General features: G+C 39.9%; 1 protein-coding gene across 1 annotated transcript in view; it reads left to right on the top strand.

The window, feature by feature from the left end:
• LOC115223712 (DNA helicase MCM9-like) overlaps positions 1-18,378 on the top strand; it is a 34,249-nt gene extending 15,871 nt beyond the window's left edge. Inside the window, exons 10-19 of the mRNA XM_029794388.2 lie at positions 1,303-1,366; positions 1,881-1,990; positions 3,530-3,676; positions 5,478-5,558; positions 7,198-7,333; positions 9,269-9,374; positions 10,480-10,580; positions 12,423-12,505; positions 15,103-15,181; positions 18,007-18,378. Of these exons, the coding sequence (XP_029650248.1) occupies positions 1,303-1,366; positions 1,881-1,990; positions 3,530-3,676; positions 5,478-5,558; positions 7,198-7,333; positions 9,269-9,374; positions 10,480-10,580; positions 12,423-12,505; positions 15,103-15,181; positions 18,007-18,179 (1,080 nt within the window). The 3' untranslated portion in view covers positions 18,180-18,378. The remainder of the gene's footprint in view (positions 1-1,302; positions 1,367-1,880; positions 1,991-3,529; positions 3,677-5,477; positions 5,559-7,197; positions 7,334-9,268; positions 9,375-10,479; positions 10,581-12,422; positions 12,506-15,102; positions 15,182-18,006) is intronic.
• Positions 18,379-18,664: the final 286 nt, after the last annotated feature.

The following is an 18,664-nucleotide window of genomic DNA, read 5'->3' as shown; positions in this document are numbered from 1 at the left end:
CCCCTGCAAGCTCATCATAGTCCTCCAGGCAGTAACAGAGGAATTCAAGACAGGCTGCCCCTGCAAGCTCATCATAGTCCTCCAGGCAGTAACAGAGGAATTCAAGACAGGCTACCCCTGCAAGCTCATCATAGTCCTCCAGGCAGTAACAGAGGAATTCAAGACAGGCTGCCCCTGCAAGCTCATCATAGTCCTCCAGGCAGTAACAGAGGAATTCAAGACAGGCTACCCCTGCAAGCTCATCATAGTCCTCCAGGCAGTAACAGAGGAATTCAAGACAGGCTGCCCCTGCAAGCTCATCATAGTCCTCCAGCAGTACAGAGGAATTCAAGACAGGCTACCCCTGCAAGCTCATCATAGTCCTCCAGGCAGTAACAGAGGAATTCAAGACAGGCTGCCCCTGCAAGCTCATCATAGTCCTCCAGGCAATAACAGAGGAATTCAAGACAGGCTGCCCCTGCAAGCTCCTTTATGCTGATGACTTTGCTCTAATAGCCGAGTCACTACCAGAACTAGAGATGAAGTTTAGGGTGTAGAAGCAAGTGTTAGAATCGAAGGGCTTTAGGGTTAACCTAGCAAAAACCAAAGTCTTAGTAAGTAGGAAGGCTAACAAATCACAAAACCCTTCAGGTAGATGGCCATGCTTGATCTGTAGAAAAGGTGTGGGTAGAAACTTCATACGGTGTACCCAGTGCAAGCAATCTCTCTCTATATAAACGGCAGTTTGTCTGTGCGTGTTTCTGTGTGTCTGTTTGCTTGTACCCTCACACCCTGACCACGGCTTTCAACCGATTCTGATGAAACTTGACACACACAAGCCCAATGTCATAATTCAAAACTAACGCAAGAGCGAAAATTTTAAAAGTTCCCCCAGTTCTGAAAAAAATCGATAAATTCGACATGGGGTCGAGAATCAGAAACACAAACCGTCTAGGGGACGCAACTCCACCTTTTTTACTCTCAAAAAAAATTTACCATCATTTTTTCCATTTTTTGGCTATAACTCTCTAAAAATGCTTTATAGTTATTTCCCTTACAAACCTGAGCAACGCCGGCGATACTGCTAGTGGATACATAAAAGGTAGTACAGCAATATTAAAGGAAGTTTAACTGGGAAGATAGTTTTTGTGTTGATAATAGGAAGGGCATCTGGCCTTGGAATACTACCTTAATAAAGTCTTGTCGTACCCGTTCCAGCATGGAATAAAAAAAAAATTGATTTTAAAATGTTTTTGTTTGTTAATGTGTTCAAACCTTCTTCACTTTGTCTAATAAGCTGCATTCTTTTCACTTTTTTAATAGCGTAAAGACGATATTGGGACGGCAGTTCGAGGAGAGATCCACCTACTCCTTGTTGGGGACCCAGGTTTAGTAAAAGTTTCAATTATTTGTAAATGACTTTTTTTATTTGTTACGACTTACTCACGGGAGGAAGGCCAAAGATTCAGGAATGTAATGCAAACAAAGTTGTTAATAAGCTTCACTGTTACAAGTAGTGTTTTTTTAATGAAAATATGAGGAAATGTTACCTTACTTGGAAACAGGTGAGGCTCAGTGGAAAGGAATGTATCTGCCCATAGTAAGCAGCCTCGACAAATTCCATCTGACACCTGCAAACATGGAAAAGTTGATGTTAAAGTGATTTGCTTGACTAAAGGCGGTGCTCCAGCATGGCCGCAGTCAAATGACTGAAACAAGTATAAGAGTAAAAAGAGTATAGCTATATTTTATAAATATACAAATTTAGACTTCCGTGTGCCATGCCCACAAGATATTTCTGTAGGGGGTCTCAATTATAGTCTTTCATGTTGATGCTATTGGTAATATACCATTTACCATTTCTCAATGAATTATTATTATTATTTTCCATCTATTTTCAGGAACTGGCAAGTCACAATTCTTGAAATATGCTGCAAAACTAATGCCACGTTCAGTGTTGACAACAGGGATCGGAAGCACGAGTGCAGGACTTACTGTGGCTGCAGTAAAGGTGACCACTTCTTTTGGCTGCACTATTTTGTGTCTTTGTTTAACTATGAGGAAGTATTGGAGGATGTTTTAACTATAAACAACTTAACCCTTTTGTTACCAACCCGGCTGAAACCGGCTCTGGTTTTGTTTTCAAATGCTTTGTTTTCATAAGTTTTGAATTAAAATCTTGCACCAAACCTTAGTCACAATTAATGTTCCTAACACTACCTTAATGATAACTAAGTTATTTTACTAAATTCTTTGCTATATTTAAAAGTAATTGAAAGAAACACAGAGCATCTCAAAATAAATTCAGTAACGAAAGGGTTAAAATGTAGTGATGTTATAAACTAAAGATTGGTTATAGGCCATGTGTCAATCAAGCTGGTACATCATCATCATCATCATTTAACGTCCGCTTTCCATGCTAGCATGGGTTGGACGATTTTGACTGAGGGCTGGCGAACCAGATGGCTGCACCAGGCTCCAATCTTGATCTGGCAGAGTTTCTACAGCTGGATGCCCTTCCTAACGCCAACCACTCCGAGAGTGTAGTGGTTGCTTTTTACGTACCACCGGCACGGGGGCCTGTCAGGCGGTACTGGCAAGGCGGCGAGCTGCCAGAATCGTTAGCACACCGGGTGAAATGCGTAGCCGTATTTTGTCTGTCGCTACGTTCTGAGTTCAAATTCCGCCGAGGTCGACTTGGCCTTTCATCCTTTCGGGGTCGATAAATTAAGTACCAGTTACGCACTGTAAAGCGACATTGGTAATGATCACGCTCGAACAGTGCCCTTTTACGTGCCACGGTACGGAAGCCAGTTGGCTGCTCTGGCAATGATCACGTTCGGATTGTGCTCTTGGCACCCTACTAGCACAGGCATACGTGCCAGTAAGGCGACGCTGGTAACAATCGCTGGTAATAGAATATCTGTCAAGTACTACAAGGTTTTTGTACTGTACCTCACCACACTACACTGACTCCTGTGCAGGTAGCAAGTGAAGAAACACCATTTCGACCCTGTGCTTGAGGAGATCCATTGAGTCAAGTACACCAACATCAAAATCAATGGAAACTGCAGTTGTGATCCCTGAGATGGTGGCACGTAAAAGCACCATCTGAACGTGGTTGATGCCTGCGCCGCCTAGACTGGCTTCCGTGCCGGCGGCACGTAAAAAGCACCAATCCGAATCGTGGCTGATGCCAGCACCGCCTTGACTGGCTTCTGTGCTGGTGGCACGTAAAAAGCACCAACCGATCATGATTGTTGCCAGCCTCCCCTTGGCACCTGTGCCAGAGGCATGCAAAAAGTACCCCACTACACTCGCGGAGTGGCTGGCATTAGAAAGGGCATCCAGTTGTAGAAACATTGCCAGATCAGACTAGAGCCTGGTGCAGCCTTCTGGCTTCCCAGATCCCCGGTCGAACCGTCCAACCCATGCTAGCATGGAGAACGGACGTTAAACGATGATGATGATGTATTGCACAGCATGCTACACCACACCACTACAGCAATACTTTGACACCTGTCTTATTTTTTGTCCTTCTCCTTTCTAGGATGGTTGCAACTGGATGCTGGAAGCTGGTGCTTTGGTTTTAGCTGATGGTGGTGTTTGTTGTATTGATGAGTTCAACAGTATCCAAGAAGCTGATAAAGCCAGCATTCACGAAGCGATGGAACAACAAACCTTGAGCGTGGCCAAAGTAAGTGGTGTTTGTCTTGTCTGTTTGATTGTTGCTGTTATGATGGAGAATAGGGGAAGGCACAGGAGTGGCTGTGTGGTAAGTAGCTTGCTAACCAACCACATGGTTCCGGGTTCAGTCCCACTGCGTGGCATTTTGAGTAAGTGTCTTCTACTATAGCCTCAGGCTGACCAAAGCCTTGTGAGTAGATTTGGTAGACGGAAACTGAAAGAAGCCCATTGTATGTATGTATATATATATATATGTGTGTGTGTGTGGGGGGGGTTTTGTGTGTCTGTGTTTGTCCCCCTAGCATTGCTTGACAACCGATGCTGGTGTGTTGACGTCCCCATCACTTAGCGGTTTGGCAAAAGAGACCGATAGAATAAGTACTGGGCTTACAAAGAATAAGTCACGGGGTCGATTTGCTCGACTAAAGGCGGTGCTCCAGCATGGCCGCAGTCAAATGACTGAAACGAGTAAAAGAGAGAGAACAGTTTTTATTTCAACTGAGTTCAAATTCCACCAAGGTCAATTTGCCTTTCATTCCCCTGGGGTTGATTTAATCCACTTTCCCCTTCAAAATTGCTCACCTTATGCCTAAACATCCTGAGTTCAAATCCTGCCATGATCATCCTTCAGGGATTAATACAAGTATCAATCAAGTACACACATTTTTTCTCTCCTTGTTTTTTCTGTGTCCCTTTCTGTCGAAGAGCCTAGGCTCGAAACGTAAAAGACCTTTTCTATTCCTGAGCGTTATATTAATACATTTCTTTGTTTTGTACACCACCTGTCTTCGTATTTTGTTTTTTTCATAAACTCTCCCTATCAATCAAGTACTTGGGTAGATATAATCGACTAACTCACTCTTCAGAAGATTGTAAGTCTTGTACCGAAATTTGAAGTAATTATTATTATTATTTTGAAGTAGCAAGCTAGCAGAATTGTTAGCATTGTCAAACAAAAGGCTTTGCGGTCTTTCATCCATCTTTACATTCTGGGTTCAAATTCTGCTGAGTTTGACTTTGCCTTTTAGAGTTGATAAAGCTAGTACCAGTTAGGCACTGGGGTTGATGTAATCGACTAGCCTTCTTCCCTAAACTATCAGGCCTTGTGCCTAGACCATTATTATTATTATTACAAGGTGGCAAGCCACTAGAAACGTTAACACGCCAGGCAAAATGCTTAGCAGCATTTTATCTATCTTGATGTTCTGAGTTCAAATTCCACTAGTGTTGACTTGGCCTTTCATCCTTTTAGGGTCGATAAAATAAGTACCAGTTGAACACTGGGGTCTATGTAATCAACTTAGGACTATTATTATTATTATTATTATCATTATTATTATTGCCAGCCTCGTCTGGCACCTGTGCTGGTGGCACGTAAAAAGCACCCACTACACTCATGGAGTGGTTGGCGTTAGGAAGGGCATCCAGCCGTAGAAATATTGCCAGATCAGACTGGGTCTGGTGCAGCCTTCTGGCTTCCCAGACCCCAGTTGAACCGTCCAACCCATGCCAGCATGGAAAGCGGACGCTAAACGATGATGATATTATTATATTATTATCATTATCATCATGTCTGTATCAAATCTTACCATTATTTCTCAAATCATGAATTAAAATGAAAACAAAGGGTTTAGCAATCTAGGTTTGTTGTTTATGGAACCAGAAAATAATTTCAAAGAATAAGCTTAGTGCTTTGCTAAATTGCAGACAAGTATTGCAGTGAGAATGTCACCCATTCTTATGATGAATGCATGGAATAATATTAACAATTATGATCATTATCTGAATTAGTTTCCATTTCCCAATTGTAGGCTGGAATGATCTGTAAGCTGAACACAAGAACAACTATAATAGCAGCAACAAATCCGAAAGGGCATTATGATCCAGAACAGGTAAATATTGGATTTTAATTCTCACAGAGATCTTAATTTTATCCTGAAAATCACTTGTGTAAATTACACAGGTGTGCAAATTACAAGGGCTTTTTTTGGTATTGTTTATCTAACTTAAACTTAAAATGACCTGTCCGATTTTACTTAGACAAAGAAAATGAGATAAAGAAGACAGGTGAACTTGTAAATCTCCAAGTCCTAAAGCAAAATCATCATCATCATCATCGTCATCGTTTAATGTCCGCTTTCCATGCTAGCATGGGTTGGACGGTTCAACTGGGGTCTGGGGAGTCCGAAGGCTGCACCAGGCCAGTCAGATCTGGCAGTGTTTCTACAGCTGGATGCCCTTCCTAACGCCAACCACTCCGAGAGTGTAGTGGGTGATTTTATGTGCCACCGACGCAGGTGCCAGACGAGGCTGGCGAACGGCCACGCTCGGATGGTGTTTTTTATGTGCCACAAACACAGGTGCCAGACGAGGCTGGCGAACAGCCACGCTCGGATGGTGTTTTTTATGTGCCACCGACACAGGTGCCAGACGAGGCTGGCGAACAGCCACGATCGAATGGTGTTTGTTACGTGCCCACAGCACGGAGGCCAGTCGATGCGGTACTGGCTACGGCCATGTTCGGATGGTTTTCTTATGTGCCACCGGCACTAGTACCACCGGCACTAGTACCACAAAGATATGAATTCCATTGATGTTCATCTATTTTGATTAGGTTTGATTTTGATTATGAAAATGAAAGACAAAAATATTGCATTAAAATCTGGGGTACAGTTTTGATTTTTAATTAAGAATCCAGGAAATGATGTCTTACACACACACACACACACACACACATGCATGCATGTTTGTGTCTACTTGTTTTGACAAAGCATGATTGTCGTATACGAGCATCACTGTCATACAAGCAGTGTCGTTCATTTTCAATTTTTTTGTGAAAATATGTCTGGCCATGAGGAAATAGGGCTTCACTTAGAAACAGATGACGTTTGGACAGGAAGCACATCTGACTATAGAAAATCTATATCAAATTCTGCATGGAAAGGTGGACATTTAACCCTTTTGTTACTGTATTTATTTTGAGATGCTCTGTGTTTCTTCCAATTATTTTAAATATAACAAAAGAATCTAGTAATATAACTTAGTTATCATTAAGCTCGTGTTAGGAACATAAATTGTGACTAAGATTTCGTAGAAGGTTTGAATCCAAAACTTATGAAAACAAGACATTTATACTAAAGAGCCAGAGCCGGTTTCAGCCGGGTTGGTAACGAAAGGGTTAAGGTGGTGTTAAGAACATAAATTGTGACTAAGGTTTGGTGGAAGATTTTAATTCAAAACTTATGAAAACAAGACATTTGTACTAAAGAGCCATAGCCGGTTTCAGCCGGGTTGGTAACGAAAGGGTTAAATGATGATGATGACAAATCGAATTTTTTATAAAATTTATTTTGACTGGCATTTCAAGCTTCATCCATTGACTCTGTTCATCTCATCATCATCAGTCACTGCCATCACTATCATCATTACTATCATTATCACCAGCATCATCATCATCATCATCATCACCACCAAAATCATCTATAGATTGCGATATAATCAGTGATTTTTTTTTTCTTCTTTCTGTTTCAGTCAATCTGTGTGAACATAGCTTTAGCAAGCCCCCTGTTGAGTAGGTTTGATTTGATTATGGTGCTTTTAGACAACAAAAATGAAGAATGGGACCAAGTAGTGTCCAGTTACATCCTCAATGGTAGTAAGGCAACAGGTGAGTTAACAACTGAATGTTTAATGAAGTCGTTTGCAGATCTATCCAACCCACACTGTTCAGAAGAAAAAGAGAAAAAATAAAAATGCACTTGATAAACTACATGTTTTGAAATATATATATATAAATAGATGAGTGTATTTTTACCTTGTTAACAATTAACACGGAAAAAATAAATAAATAGTTCCCAGGGTAACAAAAATCTCACAAGTAAAGAGGTTAAAGGGAACTGGTTGCTTCTTTACACTTTTGGGGTGCAACTTGGGTGCAACACAATTTCCTTTCTTTTTGTTTCTAGAAACTACCAGTCAGGAACGAAACGCAAGTTTAAAAATATATACAATTCTTTATTCAACAATGAAACACGATGGTATACTGGTATCCACCTAGTTCAACACAGCAAGGCTGAATTCTAATGTTTGTAAAGCTTCTTACAACAATTCAGCATTAATAGAACAGGTTAAATCCTAAGCGTCTGGGACAGGAGAATAGGCTGATCACACATATAAAAATACGTCCTTTCTCTTCTATCGCTGTGTCTCAAGTCTTATGTACATACTGTCCTGCTGTATGTATAGATTTTGCTATGTGTATACAAGCACTTTGGTACATGTATTGTGAACTCTTTGTTAAACGTACTAAGTGCAGGAGTGGCTGTGTGGTAAGAAGCTTGCTTCTCAACCACATGGTTCTGAGTTCAGTCCCACTGTGTGACACCTTGAGCAAGTGTCTTCTACTATAGCCTTGCGCCAACCAAAGCCTTGTGAGATTTGGTAGACAGAAACTGAAAACCCCGATTGTATATATATATATATGTGTGTGTTTACGTTCCTGTAATTTAGCGGTTCAGTAAAAGAAAACTGATAGAATAAGTACCTGGTTTAAAAATTTAAGTCTTGGGGTTGATTCATTTGTCTAAAAATTCAAGACAGTGCCCCAGTATGGCAACAGTCTAATGACTGAAATAAGTAAAACAAAAGAAAAACAGGGGGAGAAAAAGAGAAAACAAACATCAATGCAGCACCAAGTGATTCACTTGGTTGCATACCACAAGATTCACTTGCAGTATTACCACAAGTGAAAATACACTGTCCTTGTTTCAATTAATTTTGAAATTAATGAAGAGAACGGTAGTCATTTAACTTTGTCATTGGGATTTGAAACATAAATTAAATTATAGGCGCAGGAGTGGCTGTGTGGTAAGTAGCTTGCTAACCAACCACATGGTTCCGGGTTCAGTCCCACTGCGTGGCATCTTGGGCAAGTGTCTTCTGCTATAGCCCCAGGCCGACCAATGCCTTGTGAGTGGATTTGGTAGATGGAAACTGAAAGAAGCCTGTCGTATATATGTATATATATATATATGTATGTGTTTGTCTCCCTAGCATTGCTTGACAACCGATGCTGGTGTGTTTATGTCCCCGTTACTTAGCGGTTCGGCAAAAGAGACCGATAGAATAAGTACTGGGCTTACAAAGAATAAGTCCCTGGGTCGATTTGCTCGACTAAAGGCGGTGCTCCAGCATGGCCACAGTCAAATGACGGAAACAAGTAAAAGAGAGAGAGTATGAAATTTTTAAGGAAGGTTTTAGTTTAGATCACTTTATGGCAAAGTTATTTCATAGTCACTGGGGTGGTCTCGAGCAGAAGGCTTTTGAGAGAAGTGAAATAATTCTATGTAGTTGTCACTTAACCCTTTTGATACCAACATGGCCAAAACCGCCTGTGGCTTTGTAGTACAAATGTCTTGTTTTCATAAGAATTGAATTAAAATCTTCCACCAAACCTTAGTCACAATTTATGTTCCTAACACCAGCTTAATGATAACCAAGTTATTTTACGAAAATCTTTGTTATATTTAAAATTAATTGAAAGAAGCACAGAGCATCTCAAAATAAATACGGTAACGGAAGGGTTAAATAATCTCTTACACAGGGAAATTGACTGAGGCATCAAAACATTTATGGAACATTGAGAAGATACAGACATATTTATCGCTGGTGAAAGATATCAACCCTGAACTGTCAGATAATGCCAGTAGGTAAGTTCCATTGATATTGTTTTTATTACCTTCTAAATCAAGTGATTTTACAATACAATGTCTTTGTTTATTAATATCAAATAATTCTGAAGTCTGTGCTAGTTTACAATCCTTATTTAGTTCCTTCATTATTAGTTTGTTATAAGCGTTGACATAAAAATAATAAATTTCCCATTTTGTCTCTTGGAACCAAAATTCCAGGAGCTTTCTTCAGATTTGTAAGTAAATCCTTGAATTTACAGAGGTGATTCATCATCATCGTCATCATTTAACGTCTGCTTTCCATGCTGGCATGGATAGGACGTTTGACAGGAGCTTGCCAGGCAGAAGCCTGCACCAGACTTCTTTGACTGTTTTGGCAGAATTTTTACTGCTGTATGCCCTTCCTAACACCAACCACCCAGCAGAATGCTTTTTACGAGGCACAATTACAGGCAAGGTCAATTTCGACAAAGTTTGTTTACAGTTGGATGCCCTTCCAAACAGCTGTATATGCATGCACTAGCACTATGACCAGCACCGCCTTGACTGGCTTCCGTGTCGGTGGCACATAAAAACCACCAACCGATCGTGGCCGTTGCCAGCCTCCCCTGGCACCTTTGCTGGTGGCACATAAAAAGTACCATCCGTACGTGGTCGATGCCAGCACCACCTTGACTGGCTTCTGTGCCGGAGGCATGTAAAAAGCACCAACCGATTGTGGCTGTTGCCAGACTCCCCTGGCACCTGTGCTGGTGGCATGTAAAAAGCACCCACTACACTCAAGGAGTGGTTGACGTTAGGAAGGGCATCCAGCTGTAGAAACACTGCTAGATCAGACTGGAGCCTGGTGCAGCCTCCTGGCTTCCCAGACCCCGGTCGAACCATCCAACCCATGCTAGCATGGAAAACGGACATTAAACAACGATGATAATGATGATGATGATGATTCCTGGAAGCTGGTACGTAAATATTAATGACTTGTAGGTATGTGATATTTCAGTGTGCAGCCATAATATTAAACATTTTTATAAATCAACATCACATTTTACTGTATTAGCAGGTTGTGACTGTGTTCACTAACTCTCTTTAACCTCTTACTGTGTACTCCCTTTTATTACCACAGAGTACTCCAAGCTTATTACCGTGCACAGAGGAGCGCAGATGATCGGAATGCTGCACGAACAACAATGCGCCTCTTACAGAGTATTATTCGGCTTTCTCAAGGTAAATTATGTACGGCTTGTGGGCCAAGTTTCTGTTGATGTTTTCTTCCTTTAGTGTGTGTGTGTATGTGTACCCAGGCCTTCACGGCCCTTTTTCTTATTCCTTCCTTCTACAGGCTGTTCTTCAGTATGTGTATATTCATCCAAATTTCTATAAGCCCTTTTCTTCATTATATATATATATATATATATACAGATGCAGCACGAAGCTTTTTCAGTGAACAGGTTCCGGTCTCAAAGCGATGAAAATATTTTGACAAATTAAATTTAAATGTTGAAGTGAATCTAACGGTTTTGTGTGTTTCTTAAATAGCTTATAAACACCTTCCATGCTGCAATTGTTTTCGTTCCAGCACACGATCTCAGATCAGGTCACTTGCTATGCAAGTACATATATATATATATATATATTATATATATATATATATATATAAGAATAGGAAGATAGCCTCTATGCAGCATATAAGCTATTCGGAAAGACTCAAGAGATTAAGACTCTATTCCTTAGAGCGTAGGCGAGAAAGATATGCCATAATAAACATATGGAAGATCCTGGATGGACTTGTCCCAAACTTTAGCATCGAGAGTTACACAAATACTAGAACTGGGTGCCACTGCACAGTGCCAAGGACTCCAAATTTGCCATCAAGATGTAGGACAAGATACTGTAATAGCCTGGGCTTCAGAGGTCCACAGCTCTTCAATATCCTCCTGAAGGACCTGAGAGACCTGCATGGAGTGGATGTAGGTGTCTTCAAAATATAGCTGAACCTCTTCCTGTCAGGTGTCCCAGATGAACCAACTTCACGGCAGGAGGTGCAGATGAGGGCAGCTGCATCAAACTCTCTCATGCACCAAATGTCAATTGCTAAAAAGCATTCTTGAAGTAAAATCATGTAGCAACACCGAATGGCGGTGCCCCAGCATGGCCACAGCTCGTGAGCTGAAACTAGATGAAATAAAAAAAAAAATGAAATAAAATACCATGCTTGTGAAGACCTGTCAAGCCAAGTGAGATTGTAGTTGTTGCTGAGGTCGGTGTCATGTCAGTAGAACCCATGCCAGTGGCATGTAAAAAGCATCCAGCTGTAGAAGCGATTCCAAACCAGACTGAAGCCTGGTGCTGCTCCCCAGCTGACCAGTTTTCAGTCAAATCGTCCAACCCATGCCAGCATGGAAAGCAGATGGTAAATGATGCTGATGATGTATCTATGCATGCACACACTCACAAATAACTGCAATCATTATAAAATAATGCTCAACTGAAGCTGTTATTCACTCACACACACTCAGAAGTCATTAGTTATTCACAGACGATTACAAGTGCATGAAAACTGTTCTTAATCTCCCTATATTTGAGTCCGTTATGTCACACACACACATACACTACACACTTTAACCCTGTTGATACCAACATGGCCAAAACTGCCTCTGGCTCTGTTGTACAAATGTCTTGTTTTCATAAGTTCCGAATTAAAATCTTCCACCAAACCTCAGTCACAATTTATGTTCTTAACACTAGCTGAATGATAACCAAGTTATTTTACTAAATTCTTTGTTATATTTAAAATTAATTGAAAGAAACACAGAACATCTTAAAATAAATACAGTAATGAAAGGGTTAACTAATTGATTATCAAATTTATGAAACTAACAGCAGTTTTAGTTAAAACATAGCAGTTGGTTTGTGTCGTAATATAAAAATCAGTTTCGTAATAATGTAACTTTTGTTTGTTACGATATAGCTATTTGACTGTTACACTAGCTATTTGGTTCTGTTACACTTACTATTTCACTGTATTACAATGTAACTATTTGGTTATGTTACAATTTATTTTTTCAGCTCATGCCCGCCTCATGCTTCGAGATGTTGTCACAGTTCAAGATGCTATTGTTGCTGTTGTTCTTATGGAATCAACAATGGAGGTAGGTTCCTGTTTTTGTTATTAAAATTTTGATGTCCTGTTGTGTCTGGGGAGAGTCATTTTCTTTTTGTGACTTATAATGTAACACACTCACCGGTAAAATTTCTACTTATTTCTTATTTTTATTTTCCTAAAATTTTCGTTGCGTCTTGCAACCTTTTCAATAGTCTTGAACTCATATAAAGAATCTTGCAAACCAAATCCAAAAACGAAATTTTGATGTCACTTTGGGAATAACATTTTTGGGACTATTTGATATTATATCTGATGCTGTCATTTTGGGAGAGAGTTTAATGATTTCAATCTCAATGTAGTTGTTTTAGTTGGGTTTTATGTTATAACTGGAACTGATGTTTTGGTAGAATTTAAACCAGGGAAATTGATGAATACAGCAGCTATCTCTCTATATATAAACGGCAGTTTGTCTGTCTGTGTGTCAGGTTGTACCCTCACCCTGACCACCGCTTTCAACCGATTCTGATGAAACTTGACACACACATAGCCCAATGTCATAATTCAAAACTAACGCAGCGAAAATTTTGAAAAGTTCCCCCAGTTCTGAAAAAAATTGATAAATTCGACATGGGGTCGAGAATCTAAGCTTTTTATATGCAACACATTTTCTGTCTAGGGGACACAACTCGACCTTTTTATCGCCCAGAGGGACAGCTAGGAACATTGTATACACAGAAGTATTCGAGTGAAGGGAAGACATTGCAACCTACACATGCGCCTTCGTTCCCTAGAGGGAAAGGACTAGATTGGGATTAGTCGTTGCCTACTAGGGGCTCTTACATACCCGGGCAACGCTGGGCTATGCTGCTAGTGAATGATAAACAGCTTGCTAGTTTAACTCTTTAGTATTCAGATTATTTTGTCAAGTGTAATGCTTATTTATTTATGTTGATTTAAATAACTCGTGCATTATCTTGTAGCTTTGAGATTTTGATGATGTTATTGTTTATTTTTAGCATGGCATTGTAGGATTCATGCAAGAGGCTGGATCCAGTCAGTTTGAATGTAAAACAGGTAGAATATTTTGGGCCGGATATGGCCGGTTTAAATACCAAAGGGTTAGTTAGTTAGTTAGTTAATTTGGCTCAAAAGCAAATAGCAAGGCCATGTAGGGGGACATGGAGTTAAGTACAGGGTGGTGTTCATGTAAAGAGTTCAGGCCACTTGAGGTCAAGGGAGGCTTTGAACAAAGCGGTCGTCGGCATCTTCACCATCTCGTCTGGCAGCTTGTTCCACGGATCCGCAACCCAGACGGAGAAACTCCTCTCCTTCGATTGAGATGAAATCGTCGCAGGTAGAGCTTTTCGGAATGACCCTGCAGCCGGCGCTCTGGAGCAGGAGTGAAGAACAGCTCTTTCGAGAGGTTACACTTTCCGCTTATGATGTTAAAGAAGGAACCCATGTAATATCAAAAGAAGAGAGACCAAGAGATAAACACCATCACTGGGCCACCACTACTAGTGGTGGTGGTGGTGGTGGTGTTTGTCAAACATATAGTCTTCACACATCCTATGGATATATGGTCTTCATAGGATTTATCTGATGCCTAGTTTAACTTAACTACCTAGTAGTATTAGGGATTCCACTCTAGCAAAATTTTGGATCAGTTTGCTGGTTTGATGATACATCATCATCATCATCGTTTAACGTCCGCTTTCCATGCTAGCATGGGTTGGACGATTTTGACTGAGGGCTGGCAAACTAGATGGCTGCACCAGGCTCCAATCTTGATTTGGCAGAGTTTCTACAGCTGGATGCCCTTCCTAACGCCCTCCTCTTTTTTCTTTTCCAGTCTTGGCGATCTTGTAAAGGATTATGAGCAGGATTCTTCCCTCTTGACAACTTGCTTGTATATGTTTGTTTGTGTGTATGCATATGTTTTAGGTATGACATTACACTGCATCCAGTGGTAGGGCTCCAGTTCTAGAATCCCAAGAAAGTGGAGTCACCTCTTAATTACCATGACTCCCAGGCCTGTTCTGTCCTGGATTTGTAGTGCCTATCAGGGGGTCCCATCTGTAGGTTAACTCTTTAGTGTTTAAACTAGCCATATCCGGCCGAAGTTTTCTACCTATTTTATGTTTAAACTGACCAGATCAGACCTCTCACACCTAACCTACATTGATATTCTAGAAATAAATAGTCACATCATTGAAACCTCAAAGCTATAAGATAATGCATGATTAATTCAAAACAATTTGAGTGAAAAAGTATTACATTTAACAGAGTAATCTGAACACTAAAGGGTTAAATAGATTTCTCGGGGGTAGAAGGAGCTCCTGTTATTTTTGACAAAGCTTGGGAAAGGCAGCTCTGCTAGAAGGAAGATACTCCAACATAAAACTACCAGTCTATAATGCTTGTCAGTAGAACTTACTATAGTGAGTGAGCGAGTGACAAAAGTGTTGTACATATATATATACATGCATATACATTTGTATGTATATATCAGACAAACATATTGAATGTAACTTTCAGTTATGACAGTACATACTCTGTTAACAATCATTACCATCATCTAACGTCCATTTTCCATGCTGGCATGGGTTAGAAATACTCATGGTTTGTTTTATATTTGTAAAGGGAGCTGCCTTACTGGGAGGTGTCAATGCCCTTCATGCTGCTTTCCCTGACAATCCAGAAGAGGAACATAAAATCCAAGGTAAGAATCAGAATTTTTCTTTCCTTCATTTGTTTCCGTTCCATGTCCAGTTGGAATTTCTTTGTTTTGTTTTCCATTGCCCCCTACAAGGGGATGCTGAAAAGATCCTGGCTTTAGGTGAAAGAAAATACAGGAGGATGAGTTGATTATGATTTTATTTCACGTATTCTCCTCTGAGATTCACACATTTATTGATGTGGTCCTTCAGTTTTTCTAAGCCCAGTAAAAGAACTGGGCAGGTTGGGCCTCCAACCAAGCCTTTTATGATATCCTAAAAGCCAGGAACTTTTTGGCATCCCCTCGTATTTAACCCTTTTGTTACTGTATTTATTTTGAGATGCTCTGTGTTTCTTTCAATTACTTTAAATATAACAAAAAATTTAGTAAAATAATAACTTAGTTATCATTAAGCTAGTGTTAGGAACATAAATTGTGACTAAGGTTTGGTGGAAGATTTTAATTCAAAACTTATGAAAATAAGACATTTGTACTCAGAGCCAGGGCCGGTTTCAGCCGGGTTGGTAACGAAAGGGTTAAAGTATTAAAATGTGATTTTACTAGAACATTTAAACACAAAGAAATGGGAAAGATACATCAGAAAGGAAAGGAAAAAAAGTGGAATGTAAAGCAGTAGAAGATGGAGGAGGCAATGGGTCACCGATCCCTGAGTAAATGGTGTATTCAGCTGTGCCCTGTGGTAATGACTACGATGGTGTTGCTGTGGAGGATGGCCAATAACATTTGCTGCAGCAGCCACTCCACCTTGCAGGGCTCATTTCTCTGGCAAGCTGCCATTATCACTATTTTGTGGAAGAAATTGATACTACAAGGTCCTAGAACAACCTGACATCTTGACAGCAACTGGCACAAACTGACAGCAGCTGGCCAGGCCCCTATTATAATTAAGGGTTCTGGAGGGACAACACCAATATGCTAGAAGTAGATGTCAAATGTCTACGGACCACTCTAAAATTTGTTCTGCTTTTTTTACAAGGCTGAATGCGGGGGAATAGACAAGAAGATTCATAAAATTTTGGAGTTGTCTGAAATTTTATAAATCTCTTTGCCCATTTCCCCACTTTCAGCCTTGTGCATTTTGATGCCAACTCACCTGAAACTTGTCCAGGTTGTATTACACAAACTCCCCCTTTTAAAGAGATCTAAATTAAAACATGCCATTAAAATTTTGTAATTTATTTTTCAAAACACCAGCTTATGACAGTTATTTTACTAAATTTTTTCATTATTTTCATAATTAATTGGAATAAAGGCTGTGTATTTCAACAGAAAAATAGTAACAAAAGAATTAATAAATACCAAGTGAAGAATTGAAACCTTGACTTCACTTTCATTTATCCTTTTTGACTGTGAAGATTCCCCCCCAATTTTTTACTTTTTCTAGAATTTTTTTTTTTTTTGGTAAAATGCAGAGATTATGATTCTGAAAAAAAAATATTTTGTAAAATTTCAATTTTTCAAAAAAATTTTTAATTTCTTGAATCTCCAGGTCAGCCTTGATGAAGTAAGTCTATGATCAAAGACATTCGAGCTGTGACCATTCTCTCTTTTTCTCAAGCCATGCATCAAGAGTTCATTATCAAATGAGTTCCTTTCTAAGATGGTACTCTTTTACTTGTTTCAGTCATTTGACTGCGGCCATGCTGGAGCACTGCCTTTAGTGAAGCAAATCGACCCCGGGACTTATTCTTTGTAAGCCCAGTACTTATTCTATCGGTCTCTTTTGCCAAACCGCTAAGTGACAGGGACGTAAACACACCAGCGTCGGTTGTCAAGCAATGCTAGGGAGACAAACACAGACACACAAACACATACACACACATATACATATATACGACAGGCTTCTTTCAGTTTCCATCTTCCAAATCCACTCACAAGGCATTGGTCGGCCCGGGGCTATAGCAGAAGACACTTGCCCAAGATGCCACGCAGTGGGACTGAACCTGGAACCATGTGGTTGGTTAGCAAGCTACTTACCACACAGCCACTCCTGCGCCTGGTAGGCTGTAATTTGACAGATTTGGCATCTGTTTCTAGCATTTCAAGCAAGCATGTAGAGGCTTCCTTCATAAGTTCGTTGGTTTTGTCAATGGTTACTGTTATTTCCTTGTTGTTTTAGATTTAAAACAATGGGCATGGACACATTGAAACTCCGACGTCTGGCAGCTGACTTGGCAGACACCCATAAAATTATCAACCATCATACAAACAATAACTCTGAGCACCTTTTCAAACTCCACCCATCTAACACCCGTGGACATATTTACAAAGTCAGAAAACAGCACAGCTCCCATGACTTCAGGAAACATTTTTTCACGCTGAGAGTTGCTGAAGCATGGAACAAACTGCCGGCATCAGTTGTTAGTTGTCGGAGCACTGCATCCTTCAAAACTTCCATGCTTCCTGAGATTTGCCAACACTACACTTGATTTTCTCCCCTCCATACACACACAAGCATGTATTGACTCATACATTGTTCGCTTTCCAGACATTTCTACATTACTGCATGTACTTTATATGCACTTTCTGACAAGTTGTGGTGCACCTGAGCACTGTATACAATAATTTCATTATTATATTATTATTTTATTATCAAATGAGTTCCTTTCTAAGATGGTAGGCTGTAATTTGACAGATTTGGCATCTGTTTCTAGCATTTCAAGCAAGCATGTAGAGGCTTCCTTCATAAGTTCGTTGGTTTTGTCAATGGTTACTGTTATTTCTTTGTTGTTTTAGATTTAAAACAACCAAAACATTGTCATACCTGTACTTGCATTTTTAAAAAAATTTTTATTTGTTCTTTGCAGCCCAAATGGTGTTAAAATTACTTCAAATAGAAGAATTGATGGACCATTTGACCGAAGTGGAAGCTGGTTCTTACTTGACGAAAAGCAACACGACATTCCAGCCTTTCGCAAGTGAGACATCATTCAACCTCTCTCATACAAGTGTCATTGAAAACGAAGCAGGCACAAGTTGAAACTCAAACAGGAGACACAGTTTCCTTGGTAATTCTTACCAAGCTTCAAACATGACTTACCAAAACATTTGGACATATTTTAACCCTTTAGTATTTAAACCGGCCATATCCGGCCAAAATAACTAATCTGTTTTATGTTCAAACTGACCAGATCCAGGCTCTCACACCTACCCTACAATGTTATTCTACATTAAGTAATTACACCATCAAGATCTTGAAGATATGAGATAATGCATGATTAATTCAAATCAATATGAATCAATAAGCATTATGTTTGATAGAATAATCTGAACACTAAAGGGTTAATATATTTATAGGTAAGGCAACAACCGTTAGCACTCTGGGCAAAATGCTTAGTGGAATTTTTCCCACCTTTATGTTTTGAGTTCAAATTCTGCCAAAGTCCCCTTTGCCTTTCATCCTTTTGTGGTTATGAACCATCTGGTTATGAAACAAACTTTCAAACTATACTGCTGCTGCTGAAT

This window comes from Octopus sinensis, linkage group LG23, assembly GCF_006345805.1.
Source record: "Octopus sinensis linkage group LG23, ASM634580v1, whole genome shotgun sequence".
Classification (NCBI taxonomy): Eukaryota; Metazoa; Mollusca; class Cephalopoda; order Octopoda; family Octopodidae; genus Octopus; species Octopus sinensis.
The sequence above is the reverse complement of the archived record's forward strand: the minus strand, read 5'-3'. Positions and strand labels throughout refer to the sequence as shown.